Raw genomic sequence first — 18,492 nt, forward strand, 5'->3', positions numbered from 1 at the left:
ATTTAAGGATGTACATAACACTTTTTTAGCATAATCCCAAAAAAAACCTATACAATTCCATAGTTAGTCCATCAGATTCTTTTGTTTAAGTGCATTTTATAAACGACATTTGTTAGTTCATTTATGGTTAGTAGACCTTCACATTGTTCGCTGTCTTCCGACGACAGTTCTTTTGCTTTTGCTTGGTCAAGATAACTTTTTATGTTATCAACCGGAATATTTATATTTTTTTAAAATAATATTATTAATTACGAAACTCGTTCTATGCAATAAAGGAAGATGATGCATGATGATTTTTGCATTCCGCCACTCTGACGTGAGCATGGTTTTTAGGATAATAATAAAATATATCGACAATATTCCCTTATAAATCAATATATCGGTTCAATGATGTACGATGATAGATGTGAGAATAATAATGGATGGATAAAGGTGGACTCGATATTCTCAAAGAGGTAATCTGCAATATTTAAACATTTAGATTTATGATCGGCGTAGGCCTATGTACGTGAGACACTGAGTTGTACTTGCTTAATTATTTGCATTAAATGATTATTATAAATGAAGATATTCAAATTAAAAACTATACGGTAAGTTATATTTGAAAGCCATTTGAAAGACACAGATCCTCCTCTGAGAAAAATTAATAAATATTTATCAACCAAATAAAAAATATCCACATAAATAATCTAGTTCCTAAAAATTATCAATTAAATCTATATAAACGAAGAAAATGTATATCCCGCTCGCATGATATGCATCCCGCTCCACACAGACCGATTTCAAGCGCGACCGACCGATCATCAAAAATTTTATAGCTCTAGCGGCGCGCCATATAAAATACCGGGGAATTATCCTGACTGATTTCAAACGCGACCGATTTCATCGTAAACCATGTGTTGTATGGGCGGCGCTATACAATCTTTGGTAGCTGGGCAGGCCGGGTAGCTGTGCTTTTTTCGCATCTGTTTTTACATATAATATTATGCTTTTAGGTCAGTAGTTTTGCCTTTATAATATCGGTTATTATGATTGACATCTAAAAACGTAATAAAACTGGTATAAATGTAATACAAGTATATTTTACATATCATTAAACTTGGGTACGAGCCAGCCCAATAATATTACGAGCCAGCAAGTAAACTTGGGTTTAGCCAGCCCAATAATATTACGAGCCAGCAAGTAAACTTGGGTTTAGCCAGCCCAATAATATTACGAGCCAGCAAGTAAACTTGGGTTTAGCCAGCCCAATAATATTACGAGCCAGCAAGTAAACTTGGGTTTACTGGGTTCGGGGTGTAGAGGCTGAAATCGGTGCTTGTTTTCCCCTCATTACTTCTTGCGTGCATCTGATAGTCGTACCTCATTGGTTGGTTTGTCCAGTATTTTTCCAATACTGATTTAAATTGGTTTATTGTGTTGGCTTCCACAGCATCCCTGGGCAAAGAATTTATTATGGCTCTGATAATGAAAATGTATTTACTATTTTGCCTGTTCATAGTTCTGCAGCGCGTTGCTTTTTTATTTTGAAAATATAACCCAGGCTCGTAGCCAGGGGGATTTTTTATGGTTTTTTATATGGAGACCCCCCTTCCCTTTTACAGCGAACCCCCTTAACCGACTGCAACCCCCATCCCGACATACCCAATACCCTCACCTCTCTGAAAATCCTCCAAATATGTGCCCCACAGTACAAAAGGTTATTCGTAAATTGAAAAAATCGTAAACTCGTTCATGAATAACTCTAACTTCTTACCTGTATGAGCGTATGTCGAGTGATACGTGTCTGTAAATTTCAAATAGGAGCAAATGAATTGCCAATTTTCACCTGAAAAATAAATACGCATTTTTGGTCCCTGGATATAACATGATATTGACGCAAATACCGCACTACAGCGAGCTAGACCATGAATGATTCGTACAAATTACACCGCCAGACAGCCACGCACCTATTGTTTAGATCACTGGCAGTCACCATGCGTAAAGTATATAGCCTTCTTCCGACGTACATCAAAAAATGGAACGTTGCGGTTACCTACAGTATTTATGTTTGGCTATGATCAGAGAGCATTATAGTGCCAATTATAGGTGGTGCCATTTATCATAAATTTTGTGTGCGAGAGTACCATTTCCAGCCATCTAGTGGTGTCGTTTATCAAAATTAGTTTTTGGAGGTTTTTAGATGCCCAACAGTTTCTTTCATGTCTCATTGATGGCCAATTTCATACTTTCCCAGAGTGCCTTTGTCACTGAGCAGTAGTGATGCAAATTTTCCACTTATGATTTTCTACTAATGTTTTATATGTGTATTTTTTTTTTTTAGAACAATGCTACTGAACATAATGAATTCATTGAAAGTGATGCACATTTTAGCAAAATGTACAAAAAGCGTAAGATTAAGAGCTAAAATGTGCTGTCATTGTTTCCATTATGTTAATTCATGGCCCACTCCAACACAATACAGTAGACAATGGAACTCTGAAATCTGTCTAGCACCTATTAGATTAAATACTATATTGCAAATTCGATCTTTACATGTCTGCAGATTTGATTATGCTGGGCATAATAAGTGGTCAAAAGTGCGACACATCAAAGGTCCAAAAGATAAAGAACGAGCAGACCTAATTTCCAAATTTGTTAAACAAATACGCATTGCAATTAGAGGTAAGAAGCTATTTGTGATCTCATTCTTTTAATGTTAATAAATAATATATAAATTTCCAATTAAGAGATATTTACTTTATAACTTTAAAATAAAATTTAATGACAAGAAAAAGATCAGACATTTCGGAAACATTACAGAACCATTCTCAAGAACAAAGGAGTAAAATTAACAACTAAACAAAATACAAAGTACCAAAGGGTGACAACAGGAAATATAAATAATAACAAAGACTGAAAAGCCTAAAAAGATAAGCTCCTCCTCTTGATGATAACTTTTTCAACTGTTTTATCCAAAGAATTTCATTAATTAAGGCATCAAATTTAGATCTGCACTTAGACAATACATTAAAATAATTAACTGTATCAGTAGAAAAGATATGATTTATTAGATGTTCTCATATGATACCTTTGTTGTGTTCATTAATGCGTTGATAAAGGAGCCGACAAGTGTAGCTGACATAGCTTGCATCACACAAATACTGTAACTAAACAACTCAGACAACTTGTAAGTTAAATTATGAAATAATGCCAGTGGATAGTTAAAATCAATAGAAAGGAAACCCAAGCTTGTTAACCACGAATGCATTGTGTACAATTCTAGGCTATACTCCGCACCTTATCAATGCATTAATGAACACAACAAAGGTATCATAGGAGAACATCTAATAAATCATATCTGTCTTACTGATACAGTCAAGTATTGCCTAAGTGTAAATCTAAATTTGATTGCTTAATTAATGAAATGCTTTGGATTGTGAGTTGAAAAAACTCTTAAAGGAAAGGAACACCCTAATATCTTACCTAACTATTATAAAAGTAACCCTACCAACTTAATATTCAGAACAATTTATGTTTTAATCGGATTTGTAGTTTTCTAGTAAACAGGATTTTAAAGCTGTTTTCAATACATTTGAAAATCGCCATCTTGTGCTCATGACAGCCTGTTTGTGACGTCAGATACGGCCGATGAAAATTTTAAGATTCGCGGTTGCATTCGGCGCTTCTATTGGCTAAGCAAATCCGCTAATATGATTGGCTAATAACGCGACATGCGGTCATGCAGGACGGCGATGACATGGTATGAGCATGCGCTGACTTGGTAAACAAACCTTCGATCGATCTTTTCTTCTGCAAGCCAATTCGTAAATCTTTCAGCTATTGTTAATCTATTGTTACTTTTATTGCCTAGCTGTTTCAAACGGGATTTGGTAGGGGAATTAACTGGCAAACCTTCCAAACGGAGGCTGTTGGTTGACGATGCAGTGTCTACTTTATTTTCGTTTAACACGAGTTCTAGGCCTAGTAAGGCATACAGTACAGATACACTGGCCGCAAGTACACCATTCTTCGACGGCTTGTTATGCTTGAGAATGTTCTTCTTCTCTTCTTTTTTCCTCATCAGCACGACGCAAAACTAACTCTCTTTCTGTATATTCTGGTTCCAAATTTTCCGAATTATAAAAAACATATTCTGAAAATATTAGGTATGTTAGGCTATTTAATTGATTTTATTTATGGTTATATCCCGCACTTCCATATTGAAATACTGTACTAAGACGATGGACGCTTGGATTTGCTTGAATGCGTCCACCTAATCTGACGTCACATAATTGCTCTTAACCTGTCAAAATGGCGCTGTTCAATTTCCGATATGTTGTCGTTTAAAAGTCTATTTTTTAACTAAATTGCTTACTATTGTACCTTGAACCATTGTAATCATGTTTTTATTATATTTATCTATAAGCACAGTGGCACATTTAGCCCAGGGTGTTCCTTTCCTTTAAACAAAATGACTCAATCAAAGAGACAACTGGTTTTATTACGGTGTTGATTGTGTGATCGGCATACTTCCTTATTAGGCCATCAGCTGTAGCTCAAAAAGTGCCTAGAAATTGTTTGATAATTACCGAGAGGAGGAGCCTATCCTTTTAGGCTTTTCAGTCTTTCCTACTATTTTTTGAAGTATTTCCTGTCACACTTTGGTGCTTTATATTTTGTATAGTTAATTTTACTCTTGAGAATAGTTCCGTAATGTTTTACGAAATGTCAATCTTTTTTGTCATAACATTTTATTTTAAAGATATATACATTTGTTGTATATATTTCTTTACTAAAAATTGTATGTGTCACTCTGGTTTTTCTTTAATAATTGAAGAAAATATATAATTGCAGATGGTGGCACAAACCCAGATGTAAATACAGCTCTTATGCAAGCCATCAAATTGGCCAAGGATAAAGGAGTACCAAAAGCAACCATTGAAAATGCTTTAACCAATACAGTAAGTTTTAATACGGTAGATGAAATACAATATAAGATTTAAGAGTGGGCATGGGATTGGGGCGTGGTCATAATTGGGAAATCTCAAGTCATCCACCTCAAACTTGACATGAATGGCATTTCCATAGCATCTATTGCTATAGATGCATAAGGAAAATCAAATAATACATTTGCAGAGATGCCAACCATTACAGTTTTTGCGTAACCATATTCCTATAAATAATTATGATTTCAAACATGTAAAGACATGCCTCAGTGACTTCCCGCCTTGACTATTGCAACTCTCTTTTCTTTGCCCTACCGAAATCTTTGATGAATCGACTCCAACGTCTCTAGAACACTGCTGCATGCATTCTAACACCAGAAGATCTACACACATACCTCCATTGGCTACCTATTGACTCCCGTATAAAATATAAGATCATTTTACTAACATTTAAAGCGCTACCCTTACAACCTACTTATCTTCTTGATCTTCTTCCCTCCTACACCCCTGTTGCTTTTCTTCGTTCGGCTAAATCCATATAAATATAACATTTAATATATTATTATTAAAAACCAAATGTTACTGAATCAAATGTAGGTCTTGGCTAGGCCTACCTTTTATTTGATTCAAATGACAGGAATCTATTTAGATGTTATATAAAACAAATAATTAATGTTTTATATTCGTGTAATGGTACAAAAAAAAGAAACAGGACAATTACAAGGAGTTATCTGCTATTATGCAAATAATGAATGTTTATGAGTGTAATTCGCCTCGTTGAAATATAACCTTTTATCATTCACCTCATGCCATTATTTATACCATTACACTCATAAACATTCATTATTTGTATAATAGCGGATAACTTCTTGTAATTGTCCTGTTTCTTTTTTTTCCTTCTTTTTTTCTTCTTTATATTATTAGTTATCCATACTCGACGGATAACTCCTTAAATGGGTGAATAGCCTGTGTGACTAATGGGGTTTGGTCCCACCATGTTACATTCCCCCGCTCATCAATTCGAAGCTGTGTCTTTGAAACCAATGAGTCACTGAGCCAAAAAATGTATTGAGAAAACAAACTTAACTATGAACGAAACAAAAAGGAAAAGTAACACAAATCAATAGATCAGCAAACATGATGAAATATACAAAAGTCAAAGTAAAATTCCCAAATTAAAAGTCATAATCATATAAATTGTTCATATACAGCTCAGCAATGCTTACCGTAGGTGAAAATAAAAAATTTCTGATGAGGCGAGTGCCTCGTTTTCCTCATGCTGGCTACGGCTCTGAATAAATAGATGGTTAATTGGCATTGAGTTTTTGTTCAATTTATAGCCTACTTAAAGATGTATTGTCCCCCAAAAACATGAAAAAACTGGAGGGTACTCCGAGAGTACAAACCTCCTCCTACTGTAAAATTCCCCTACATAAAATGTCCCCGGAAAATATATATTATTATATATTAGTTCTAAGTGTAAATAGGCTAACTGCACACTAAAAAGTTGTGGATGAGAGTTTGGTGTAATGGTTATGTATCCAGCCTCTCACAGTTGAGATCGCTAGTTCAAGTCCCACTGATGTTTTTTTTTTATTATTATTTTTTTTTTATTTTTTTTTTTGTGGACCTTGATCTTTGACCCTGACCCTTCAAAATTTAACCACAATTATATGATGAGTCATTGATCATTGTGGCTAAGTTTGGTGAGAATCGGATAAAAACTGTGGTCTCTAGGCAGTAAAATAGTTTTTTGTTAGTTGTGACCTTGACCTATGACCTTTTCGGGCATAGATCATTGTGGCCAAATTTGGTGAGAATCAGATAAAAACTGTGGCCTCCAGGCTGTTCACAGACACACAAACACACACACACACACACACACAAACATACAGGGGTGAAAACATAACCTCCTTGGCGGAGGTAATAAAGATTAATAAAATCAGATTTTGAATAGGCAATTTCACAGTTTTAATAAAGTTATTCACTTTAGTACAGGAAAGATATGCTCAGAATCAGTAAAAGGTTGAAAAAATTGCAACAGAATTTTTTTAACCACAATGCATTTCTATAAGGTCCCTATATGAACATATTAAAAGTCTAGAAAAATCCAGGTAGGGGAAATATGTTTTTTTAAACAAAATGGCCGCCAATGGTGAAAAATGTCTAAAAATGAACAAAAAACATATATTGTATATCTAATTACCACTTGATAGCAGTTGTTATAATGCTTTTTATATTTCTTTAGTGTCAAACATTTAAACTGCAATATACATATTAATTTAAGTGCTATTTAGCAGCAAAACACACATTTAAGTATCAAGATATCACCATGTTGGTTATAATAATAGACAACGTAGTCCTATGCATTATAATGCAGGACTACGGTGTCTAACAAAACAGTTCATTTACATTAGAATTATACAATCTTACAATCTATTAATCCATTCATTTTCATTGTCCAGTTATCATCCTCTGTCTATAGGTAGGAATTAAGCATGTGCTGATGCCGTGGTATTCGTCACAAACAGTGGTAACTGGTGGTAAATTTGTCATCAATGGACACATCACGCCATTTGTAACTTTCCATCCCCCAGTCTGTGGGTTGAAGAGTATTTTCTATCCACTGCTGTACCATGGTAATATACATGCAGGGAATAACACTTTGCAGCATTTGTTGTTGGGGGGAATAGACTTTATTTCAAGTGCTGTTTTGCTTTTTGCTACTTTCTCCCAGAACGTATTCCTCCATAGCGCTACCAATGCCAATTCCTCTGATGCGATGGTTTCTTTTTTTTGGAGACGTTTGGTTTTACAGAGTTTGTAAGCATACTACTGCCCAGGTGTTATGACTTTTTAAGACTAACACCTTTTTTTTAACCAAATAGATGGGATGTAGCATCACATCCCTGAATTCCATGTATAAAAAGCAAATTAATTTTTACAGAGCTTCACACCAAGGAAAGACTTTACATGCATTCACAGTGCTCCCCCATCGAGAACATACGGTATTAAATCAATGAATGAAGCAACCGTGACAGAATATTAATTTAAGAGGAAAGAACATATTATTACACATGGGTCAAAATCAACCATATTCATCAATAGAGAAGCAGTGCACATTCCCTCACATATACTATTTCATCATTGATGGCTATGTGAGACAGTCATACACAATGCATCATTTGTTGAAAAAGAACCTTGTACTTTTCTGCAGCCCTCTGTTACTCCATTGACTCCATACACACTGCTAGACTACTCAGAAACCTTCATCCTCACTGCCCACTGTAGTTATCAATGGGGGAGCACTGCTACATCAAACCTCTTGGCCCGAAACAGCAACATTTCAAGACATTTATTATGTACCATGTATGTTTGTTACATTATGTGAAGGCAAAGTAAACTCTTGTATTTAATGGCTATAATTATGGGCCGTAAGTAAATTTGGTTTAGGAAAAGGTGTTGGTCTTAAAAATAATCACATCAAAGTTGGAGTTGTATGTCAAATTCTGTAAACCAAACAGTTTCCAAAAAAAAAGAAAACATTGCATCAGGAATTTGGCATTGGTAGCTATATATGGAGGGAAGTCAATGGAGACTTTAGACAGCCTACTTTTCTTTGAGAAAGTTGCAAAAAGCAAATCTATTCCCTTGCTGCAAAATTTCATTTCGTGAGTCTTTATTACCAGGTATAGCAGTGGATAGGAAATACTCTTCAACCCACAGACTAGGGATGGAAAGTATTGATGACAAATTTACTACCAGCACCAGAGAAACTATTAAAGTTGATTAGATGTACCTGTAAATAAGGTTGTAGTAAAATGAATTGCAGTTGCAAAAAATATGGTTTGGACTGCTGCTCCACTATTTTTTAAGAATGCCACGGCATCAGCATATGCTCAATTCCCCACCAATAGATGGAGGATGAGATACTGACAAGATGAAAGTAAAATTACCGCATTTATTTGAATAAATGCCCTTGGTGGTTGATTTTTAAGGAGGGTAGTGGGGGCGTGTAATCGTCGTGAGGAGTTTATTCGGAGAGGCGTTTATTTTTGTGGGTGTAATGTGGTAACATATATAATCGTGAGTCTTTATTACCAGGTATAGCAGTGGATAGGAAATACTCTTCAACCCACAGACTAGGGATGGAAAGTATTGATGACAAATTTACTACCAGCACCAGAGAAACTATTAAAGTTGATTAGATGTACCTGTAAATAAGGTTGTAGTAAAATGAATTGCAGTTGCAAAAAATATGGTTTGGACTGCTGCTGCTGCTCCACTATTTTTTAAGAATGCCACGGCATCAGCACATGCTCAATTCCCCACCAATAGATGGAGGATGAGATACTGACAAGATGAAAGTGAAATTACCGCATTTATTTGAATAAATGCCCTTGGTGGTTGATTAAGGAGGGTAGTGGGGGCGTGTAATCGTCGTGAGGAGTTTATTCGGAGAGGCGTTTATTGTTGTGGGTGTAATGTGGTAACATGTATATTCAAATAAATACACCCTTTAGATATGAACAAATACAACACCATCATGTCATTCAGTGAATTCTATTACAAATAGAGATGTGTTAAAACACAATATTATGTATAATATGCATGTGGCAGGGCGTACATTCAACGAAATAAATTCAAAATGATGTCCGATGGGGGAAGGGGTGCGGTGGTGTAGGTTATTCAAAATGATGTCTTATTGGCTGGGCCATCAATGGTAGCGCACCAAGAAGTTCCGACAATATTATACCAGTAAAGGGTAGTTTTAGTCACTTTTAAAAATGAAAATCCTTGAAACAGCACTCAATGGGGTATTGTTTTATATTAGGAAATATCATCATATTGTCTACATATACTCCCGAATATAGCCAATTGCGGAGAGGGGAGGGGGGGGGGCGGACAGACTCCCTCACCCTTCCCATATGATCTCCCATCCCTATACCCCTCCCCACTGGCACCACCAATGTTGTAATATATTGTTATAACAGTACAAATGTAAATGAACTGACTTATTATTAAACACCGTAATACTATGCATTAAGCATAGGAAGGACTGCGTTTTATATATAACAATAGGGATATATCTAGATACTTAAACATTTGTTTTGCGGCCATTTTCTAATTAACAACACTTAAAATAATGTGTATATTGTAGTTCAGATCTTCGAAACTGTAAAGAAATATAAAAATCATTGTAAAAACCGCTATAAAGTGGTAATTAGATCTACTATTTATGTTTTTTTTGTCCTTTTTTAGGCATTTTCGACATTGGCGGCCATTTTGTTTAAAAAAACCTATTTCCCCTACCTGGATTTTTCTAGACTTTTAATATGTTCATATAGGGACCTTATAGAAATGCATTGTGGTGAAATAAATTCTGTTGCAATTTTTTCAACCATAATTCATAGTTTTCCTGTACTACTTCTGTAGAAAAAAAATCATCAAAAATAATTATTTCACTTATAAAAAGACAAAAGAAATGTTGAAATCTGGTTTGGATATCGACAAACAGAGGTACAAGTTGGAATGCAAAGCATATAAAGATATGCTAGATCTAGCAAAATGCAATTATCATCGCAATGAAATCGCTAATGCGGATGACAAGAACCTTTTCCGCATCATAAGTAAACTGTACTCGGCCGATTCTTCTCCTGTTCTGCCAAAACACACATCTTCAATGGATCTCGCAAACCAGTTTGGCTGTTTCTTTAATGAAAAGATTCTGAAGATTTGCAAGAAACTTAACTCCATAAACACTCCACTAATAACTGTCAACGTCGACGATTCATGTAATAGTAGTTTCGCTGAATTCGAGCAAACATCAGAAGATACGGTACGCAAAGTCATCGCTGAAAGCGCATCTAAGTCCAGTAGACTTGACCCAATTCCAACATGGTTACTAAAAAACTGCATTGACGCTCTACTACCGCATATCACTAAAATCGTCAACATGTCGCTGTCATCAGGTACTGTACCATCTGCATTTAAATTGTCCCTCGTTATGCCACTGTTGAAAAAGCAAAATCTCGACTCCAACGTCCTACAAAATTATAGACCAATAGCAAATCTTCCCTTCCTTTTCAAAGTCTTGGAAAGAATTGCAACTGCTCAGATAAAAGCATATATGGATGAACATTTCCTGTTTTCAAAAGTCCAATCAGCCTACCGCCGCTTCCACTCAACTGAAACCGCTTTATTACGTGTTACAAACGATCTATTACTTGCTTTAGACAAAGGTAATGAAGCGGTACTTATTCTACTCGACTACTCCGCCGCATTTGACACTATCAATCATGATTTATTATTCAACGTCTTCAGAAAAGATACGGCATAAGCGGAACCGCATTGAAATGGTTTATTTCATATTTTGAGAATCGTAGACAAGCAATCATTGTGGGTGATTCGATGTCTGATGAGTTCGCTCTACCCTGGGGTGTACCGCAGGGATCCGTAAAAGGTCCACTCGATTTCATCTTATACACTGGACCACTCGGCAACATCATTAATTCCCACCCGGAAGTTCGTCATATGATCTATGCAGATGACACTCAACTATATTTAATCATGAAACCTACACATCATTCTGAATCTGTTAACAGCCTTGAATCATGCATCGCAGATGTTCGCTCATGGGCCATTCAAAATAAACTCATGTTCAACGACTCCAAGACTGAAATGATCCACTTTCATTCAAAGTTCCGTGAGGCATCATCATTTCCTTTGGTCCATATCGGAGATACTTGTGTCTCTACCTCCAGCTCAGCCAGAAATCTTGGTGTCCAACTAGACAACAGCCTCGGTTTAAAAGAACACATTCGTAATGTTTGTCAGATCGGCCAGATTCGTAAGTACCTTGACAAAACATCAACTGAACGTCTTGTTCATGCTTTTGTTTCATCTCGTCTGGACTGTCATAACTCGCTTCTGTACGGCCTACCAACTTCTTATCTGTCTCCTCTTCAACGAATCCAAAATTCCGCCGCAAGACTTATCACTGGCTCTAAACGACATGAACATATTTCTCCCGTTTTTCGTGACTTACACTGGTTGCCTGTAGTTCAGCGCATTCGTTTTAAAATCCTGTTGCTGACATATAAGGCCATCAACGGATGTGCTCCAGCCTACATATGTGACATCATTACTCCGTCAACCAACTCTTCGCTTCGTTCATCCTGCAGACTTCTTCTAAAACCTGGACCCCGTTCCAGAACTCGGTTTTACGGTGATCGTGCTTTCGCTGTCGCAGCCCCAAAACTCTGGAACACTCTACCCCTCGAAATACGCTCATCAAAATCTGTAATCACATTTAAAACTAAACTCAAAACTCATCTCTTCAGAGAAGCATAATCACACGCTACTACTTGCACAGATCTTGGAAAACACAGCGCTTTGAAACCTTTGTCTCTTGCGCTTTATAAATGTTATTTATTATTATTATTATTAATTTCAACCAAAAACCATTGTCTTCCAGACAATTTAGGTATATTTTGCTTTAAATTACATTTTTTTGGTGGAAAATGGTTTTTTTTTTGATCAAGTTTTTGGTCATAGTGAATAACTATTATGTGATATTAATATGGCATATTCAACAAAAAAAATTTAAAAAATTATTTTTTAGGGGGACAATATATCTTTAAATATAACAAAAGAGGTGATAACGAATCGACCTGAAAGATTCCCTGTTTTAATATGGACTTTACGAAACAGGACGGTTAGGAAGGACGACGGAGATTCTGAGTGTAAAATCACGGCATAGCCATTTTATTACTTGCACACCCTCGCACAAAGACGATGATGACCGGCAAGAGAGACAACCGTCTAGTACCTTTATATGGGGGCTAGCTTAGGGAGCATACCTAGATACTAAATGGCAGTAGTTAGGCTACTTACTAGATATGGGTGTACTGTATGTGCTATACATAACTATATTACACCAAACTCGCATTCACAATGCTATAGTGTAATTCGCCTAATCACACGCACCAACAATTTGTTTTCAATATTTTCTGGGGGAAATTTTATGTATGGTAATCATACTGTAGGTGGAATTACAGTATGCACTCTTAGAGCATGGAGGTAAAAAATAAATTTATTTTTTACCTCCATGCTCTAAGAGTGCCCTCTAGTTATTATTGTTGTAATAAATCTATTCTGCTCTATTATTAGTGTTTTAAAACATTGCAGTACAGTAATTATGATTTTTCTTAGGTAAAATCAAAGAGCAATAGGTACATATTGGAGGCTAAAGGTCCAATCGGGAGTCTCTTTGTTATTGACATGTCTGCAGAACAGCTGTCAAAATCAAAATCAGAGTTGTCCAAGATTCTAAACAAACATGGGTGAGTCGCAGTGTTTTAAGTTGAGAAAAGACCACTTTCACTTTTAATGATGTCATTTTGTTAATTAAGAAATATCTGTTTCAATTTAGTGGTAGTATGTTAGATTCTGGAAGTGCTCTTCAGATATTTTTAAGGAAAGGAATTCTAAGAGTGCCTACACAATTATTATCTGAGGAGGATGCAATGGATGTAGCCATAGAAGTTGGATCAGAAAATATAGAAATCATTCGAGATGATAAGATTTCAGTAATGGTAAATTAAATTAAAACATTATATTAAATTCTGTGTTTTGTAATCTTACTTTCTCCCTTGAAACCACTAGTTGGATTGTTACGTTATTATCATTGAGAAATGATAATAATAGAGGATTTTATGATCAACAAATATATGACAGGCTATATTTTAAAGCTTTCTTTTTTTATGTATATTTGAAGAGAGAAAAAAAACTTAATCATTACCATTGATTTGTATTTTTTGTTTTGTTGTCATATCGACTGTATACAATAATACCTTTTTTTACTTTCAGTTTTACTGTGATCCAAAAGATATGCGTGAGGTTGGCAATAATCTAATTTCATTGAAATATCCACCAGAATCAACAACTATTGATTATATAGCAGAAAGTCCACTAATCGTAGATGATAATAACTTTAAGAAAATATCACGATTAATAGAAGCTTTGGAAGATCATGAAAGTGTCTTGAAAGTGTATCATAATGTTACTACAAAGGAAACAAAAAATAAGATCTAGAATTATTGTGACATCCAGTGAATAAAGAGTTAATTCAATGTAAATATTTAGTAGTATCAATCAATCAATCAATCGTTCCATTTATATAGCGCCATTCCAACATTCATTGCTCATGGCGCTGTAGAAAAAATCAGAAAAGGTGAGTTTTGAGTAGTGACTTAAAGTGACTCAATGATGATGTGTGTTTAATGTTCAAGGGTAGGTGGTTCCAGAGCCTAGGTCCAGCAACACTGAAAGTCCGATCTCCCCAACTATGTTTGCTCCTCGGAATGTCCAGTAGCACCTGATGACTAGATCTTAGTTCTCGCTTTCCCTTCTTGACTGTCAACAATTCTGAGAGATATTTTGGAGCGCAACTATTTAGGCATCGGAACACCAGTAGTAATTAGTAAATTATTATGAATATGTTTGTATAGCTACAATTTTATGCTAATTAAATAAAATTTTACAATGTAAAATACTCTGTACAATGTATAGGTTTAATTGGGAAATAGGCATTTTTAGCTGCCAGACACTATACCACTTTTATTACCACATGATATTATTAGTTCAATCCAAACTAATTAGCTATCCCTTACACTGTAAAAAATGGCGGTAAAAATTCAGGGCTTTTCGGTAAAAAAAACCCCTTTTTTTCTGTAAACTAGGGATATTACTGATAATTTCTATAAAACTATATATAAATCTGTAATTTAGTTTTTCATTTGCATTTACATAAGAATCTACAAATATCAACTAACAGTACAGGTATCTGTACTTTTACAAAAATAGAATTGATTTCTTTGTTAATTACATAAGAGTTAAGACTCTGTAAATTGCTGGAAATCGCAGAATTGCTTGTAATAATAAGAAACTATTTATCATTTATTTTATCTGTTATTTTACAGAAAACAGGAAGAGATATACTATATTTAACAGTGCCATAGCCAGGATCTGTCTAGGTAGGGTTCAGACACAAAGTATTTGAGCCACAGGCACCCCATGGTGGAGCCTGTAGAGGAAATTAATTTTATTAAAGGACACCCTTAGATGGCCGGAAATGGTACTTGCACAAATAAAATTCATGATAAATGGCACCTTGACCTAATTGGCCGGAAAAGACGATCATACTTTTTACTGCCATTGTTGTTTTAACTGTATTGTTATTAACGTTTGCCGCTGATCCAAAAGAATTGTTCGAATAAAGTTTGAGACTAACCAAAAGATTGGCAGCCCAGACATTTGGTTAGATGAACTAGGTACCAATATTTAACTATATGATGGTGTAAAGGGTTACCTAAAGTCAATAAAAATGGGTGTCTGCTGGGTACCCCGCTCCAAAGTTTGACTAGAGATCCCCCTTCCCACCAACTAGGCTACCTTCTTAACAGATAGGTGGGTGGAAATATAAAGATTGTTTTATTGTTGAAATATGTTCAAAATATTATTAGAAAATGCTATATATAGAATCTACCCTGATCTGCCCAGTATAAGTGACCTAATTTGCATAAAATCTTCCATCCCAATTATCTCTTAAACCATGAAGAATTTTGTATAAGAATGTATTAAACATGAACATAAACCCTTTGGGGTCAAGGTTCAAAGGTCATTCCAGTATGCCATCTAATATATGCTAATATCTCTTAATCCAATAGGCATTTTGAATAAGAATGTACAAATATAAACATGACTCATAAGATTCAGAATAGCACATTGATTTTTCATCTTACCCTTGGGTCAAAGGTCACAATATAAAAACATTCAAATTATCCATTTTTAGTCAATTGTTCGATCTAGGTCGTGTCCACAGATGGTTCTCGAATACACAGTAATTTCAGCGTCAAAAAACTGGCGATTTCAAATGTACGTACCGCAGGACTATAAATACATTGTCGTTTTCAGAAACGAATAAATAGACACGATATTAATGTAGTCAACTAAAATTAGCACACTGGGAATTAGGCCTACTTCCGAAGGAGAAACTTGTCTTAAAATGAGTCCCAAAAACTAAAACTGTCCCTGTTGTAGTCGATTGAAATAGTAAAGTACATGTAACGATACACCACTACGACGTTTACCAAAAATGGTTATTACGTACAGTATTTACAATATTGTCAAAGTATTGCAATGCTATATCTCAGTTTTAAGTTTATTCTCAAAGGGCCCATAAATTTACCTACTTGTGTTAAACCATGTAGGGCTCATAAATTTACCTACAAACGGGAGTCTGAGAGATTGGAATGTTCCATTCATCGCAAATCAGTACATTTGTATAAACGTATATTAAATCTATCAAAATAGTATTTTTTAAAGAAAATCGGCCTGTCTTCAACATTCTGATACTGTACTCGAGCTGTTCAACCGGTTTTCATATATTAAAAACAATTATCGTAGGAGGAGATAGGAACTGCGAAGCATCCTCGTATTATTGTGTGTGGGTATTTTTCAAGATTGACATCCATTAGACAGTGTATACCACGATCGGAAAACACCCCTATTTGGGGCAAATCGTTGAACCTAAATTTGTTTTAATTGTCAATAACTAATTATCTAACTCAATTTAATAAATAAACAGGGTTACATCAGGTGGTTTAAATCATTACCGAGATTCCAAACAACTTTATATACCATCGAATAAACATTCTAGAAATAACGCGCGTTTTTTATTGAATTTTGCCCTTACGTAAATTTATATATAGATGAATCTCATGACAAAGATTGAAGAAATAATTCTGGAATAAATACAGATATATTGATAACTAATGATAAGTGACCTTATAATTAAATGTAATTTATAACAATTAACATCCAAGATATAATAATTATGCTTGACTCGGACGAGCCCCCATTTATGTCACATGGGTAAAACATATCACAAAGCATAATTGCCATTCATGGTTTTTAATTCAACATAATTGTCAAAGCTTATAAAGATTCACAATTACAAAACGTTCTCCCATATGTTTATAATTACATTTATTGTCCACCACAATTTCCACTCAATTACAGACTGGTCTATTTCCACAATCGCAATCGCAATGGTTCTTGGCCGTTTACCACAATCGCAATGGGTTCTTGGCCGTTTACCACAATCGCAATGGGTTCTTGGCCGTTTTACCACAATCGCAATGGGTTCTTGGCCGTTTACCACAATCGCAATGGGTTCTTGGCCGTTTACCACAATCGCAATGGGTTCTTGGCCGTTTACCACAATCGCAATGGGTTCTTGGCCGTTTACCACAATCGCAATGGGTTCTTGGCCGTTTACCACAATCGCAATGGGTTCTTGGCCGTTTACCACAATCGCAATGGGTTCTTGGCCGTTTACCACAATCGCAATGGGTTCTTGGCCGTTTACCACAATCGCAATGGGTTCTTGGCCGTTTACCACAATCGCAATGGGTTCTTGGCCGTTTACCACAATCGCAGTGGGTTCTTGGCCGTTTACCACAATCGCAGTGGGTTCTTGGCCGTTTACCACAATCGCAGTGGGTTCTTGGCCGTTTACCACAATCGCAGTGGGTTCTTGGCCGTTTACCACAATCGCAGTGGGTTCTTGGCCGTTTACCACAATCGCAGTGGGTTCTTGGCCGTTTACCACAATCGCAGTGGGTTCTTGGCCGTTTACCACAATCGCAGTGGGTTCTTGGCCGTTTACCACAATCGCAGTGAGTTCATGGCCGTTTACCACAATCGCAGTGGGTTCTTGGCCGTTTACCACAATCGCAGTGGGTTCTTAGCCGTTTAAATCATTACCGAGATTCCAAACAACTTTATATACCATCGACTAAACATTCTAGAAATAACGCGCGTTTTTTATTGAATTTTGCCCTTACGTAAATTTATATATAGATGAATCTCATGACAAAGATTGAAGAAATAATTCTGGAATAAATACAGATATATTGATAACTTGGCCGTTTACCACAATCGCAGTGGGTTCTTGGCCGTTTACCACAATCGCAGTGAGTTCTTGGCCGTTTACCACAATCGCAGTGGGTTCTTGGCCGTTTACCACAATCGCAGTGGGTTCTTGGCCGTTTTCCACAATCGCAGTGGGTTCTTGGCCGTTTACCACAATCGCAGTGGGTTTTTGGACGTTTACCACAAACTCATCTCAGTTCTCCGACTGGGTTTATCACAGTTTTCCATCCAAAAATTGAGATGACATACTGCAGTAAAGTCAGCATCTCCATTCTGCTTTCAAAGTTGCTATTTCATTTCCAGAAATTGCATCTGTTTGGTTTACATTTGTTTATGAGCCAACAACTTTTTATGACATATGTTTATCTTTTGTCATTCAATAATGTGCCAACAAGGATGAAGAACCATCAGTTAAAGATACTGCTTAACACATCAACGGAATTCAAAAGGGGTTGTTAAGGTAATAAAGTAATTTTCAAACTTGCCACTACTAATTACAGTATTCAATTTTTCGACAACAAGTAGTATTCAACTTCCTTAACAGAAAATGTCAGAAAAATGGAAT

General features: G+C 35.8%; 1 protein-coding gene across 3 annotated transcripts; it reads left to right on the top strand.

Annotated features, from left to right (window-relative positions):
- Positions 1-860: 860 nt before the first annotated feature.
- Positions 861-15,050, top strand: LOC144840175 (translational activator of cytochrome c oxidase 1-like). 3 transcript variants are annotated; one of them, XM_078695900.1, is made up of 7 exons: positions 861-995; positions 2,324-2,664; positions 4,837-4,943; positions 13,143-13,273; positions 13,363-13,525; positions 13,800-14,063; positions 14,912-15,050. In XM_078695900.1, exons 2-6 carry the CDS (start codon positions 2,328-2,330, stop codon positions 14,022-14,024), a joined length of 963 nt encoding a protein of 320 aa, XP_078552026.1. In that variant the 5' UTR covers positions 861-995; positions 2,324-2,327; the 3' UTR covers positions 14,025-14,063; positions 14,912-15,050. The 3 variants fall into 3 exon arrangements, with proteins under 3 accessions (XP_078552026.1, XP_078552027.1, XP_078552028.1); XM_078695902.1 differs by having other exon boundaries at positions 894-995; positions 2,546-2,664; XM_078695901.1 differs by lacking the exon at positions 14,912-15,050 and having other exon boundaries at positions 13,800-14,068.
- The last annotated feature ends 3,442 nt before the right edge of the window (positions 15,051-18,492 follow it).

The sequence above is a fragment of the Antedon bifida genome, chromosome 4 (genome assembly GCF_963402885.1).
Source record: "Antedon bifida chromosome 4, ecAntBifi1.1, whole genome shotgun sequence".
Classification (NCBI taxonomy): Eukaryota; Metazoa; Echinodermata; class Crinoidea; order Comatulida; family Antedonidae; genus Antedon; species Antedon bifida.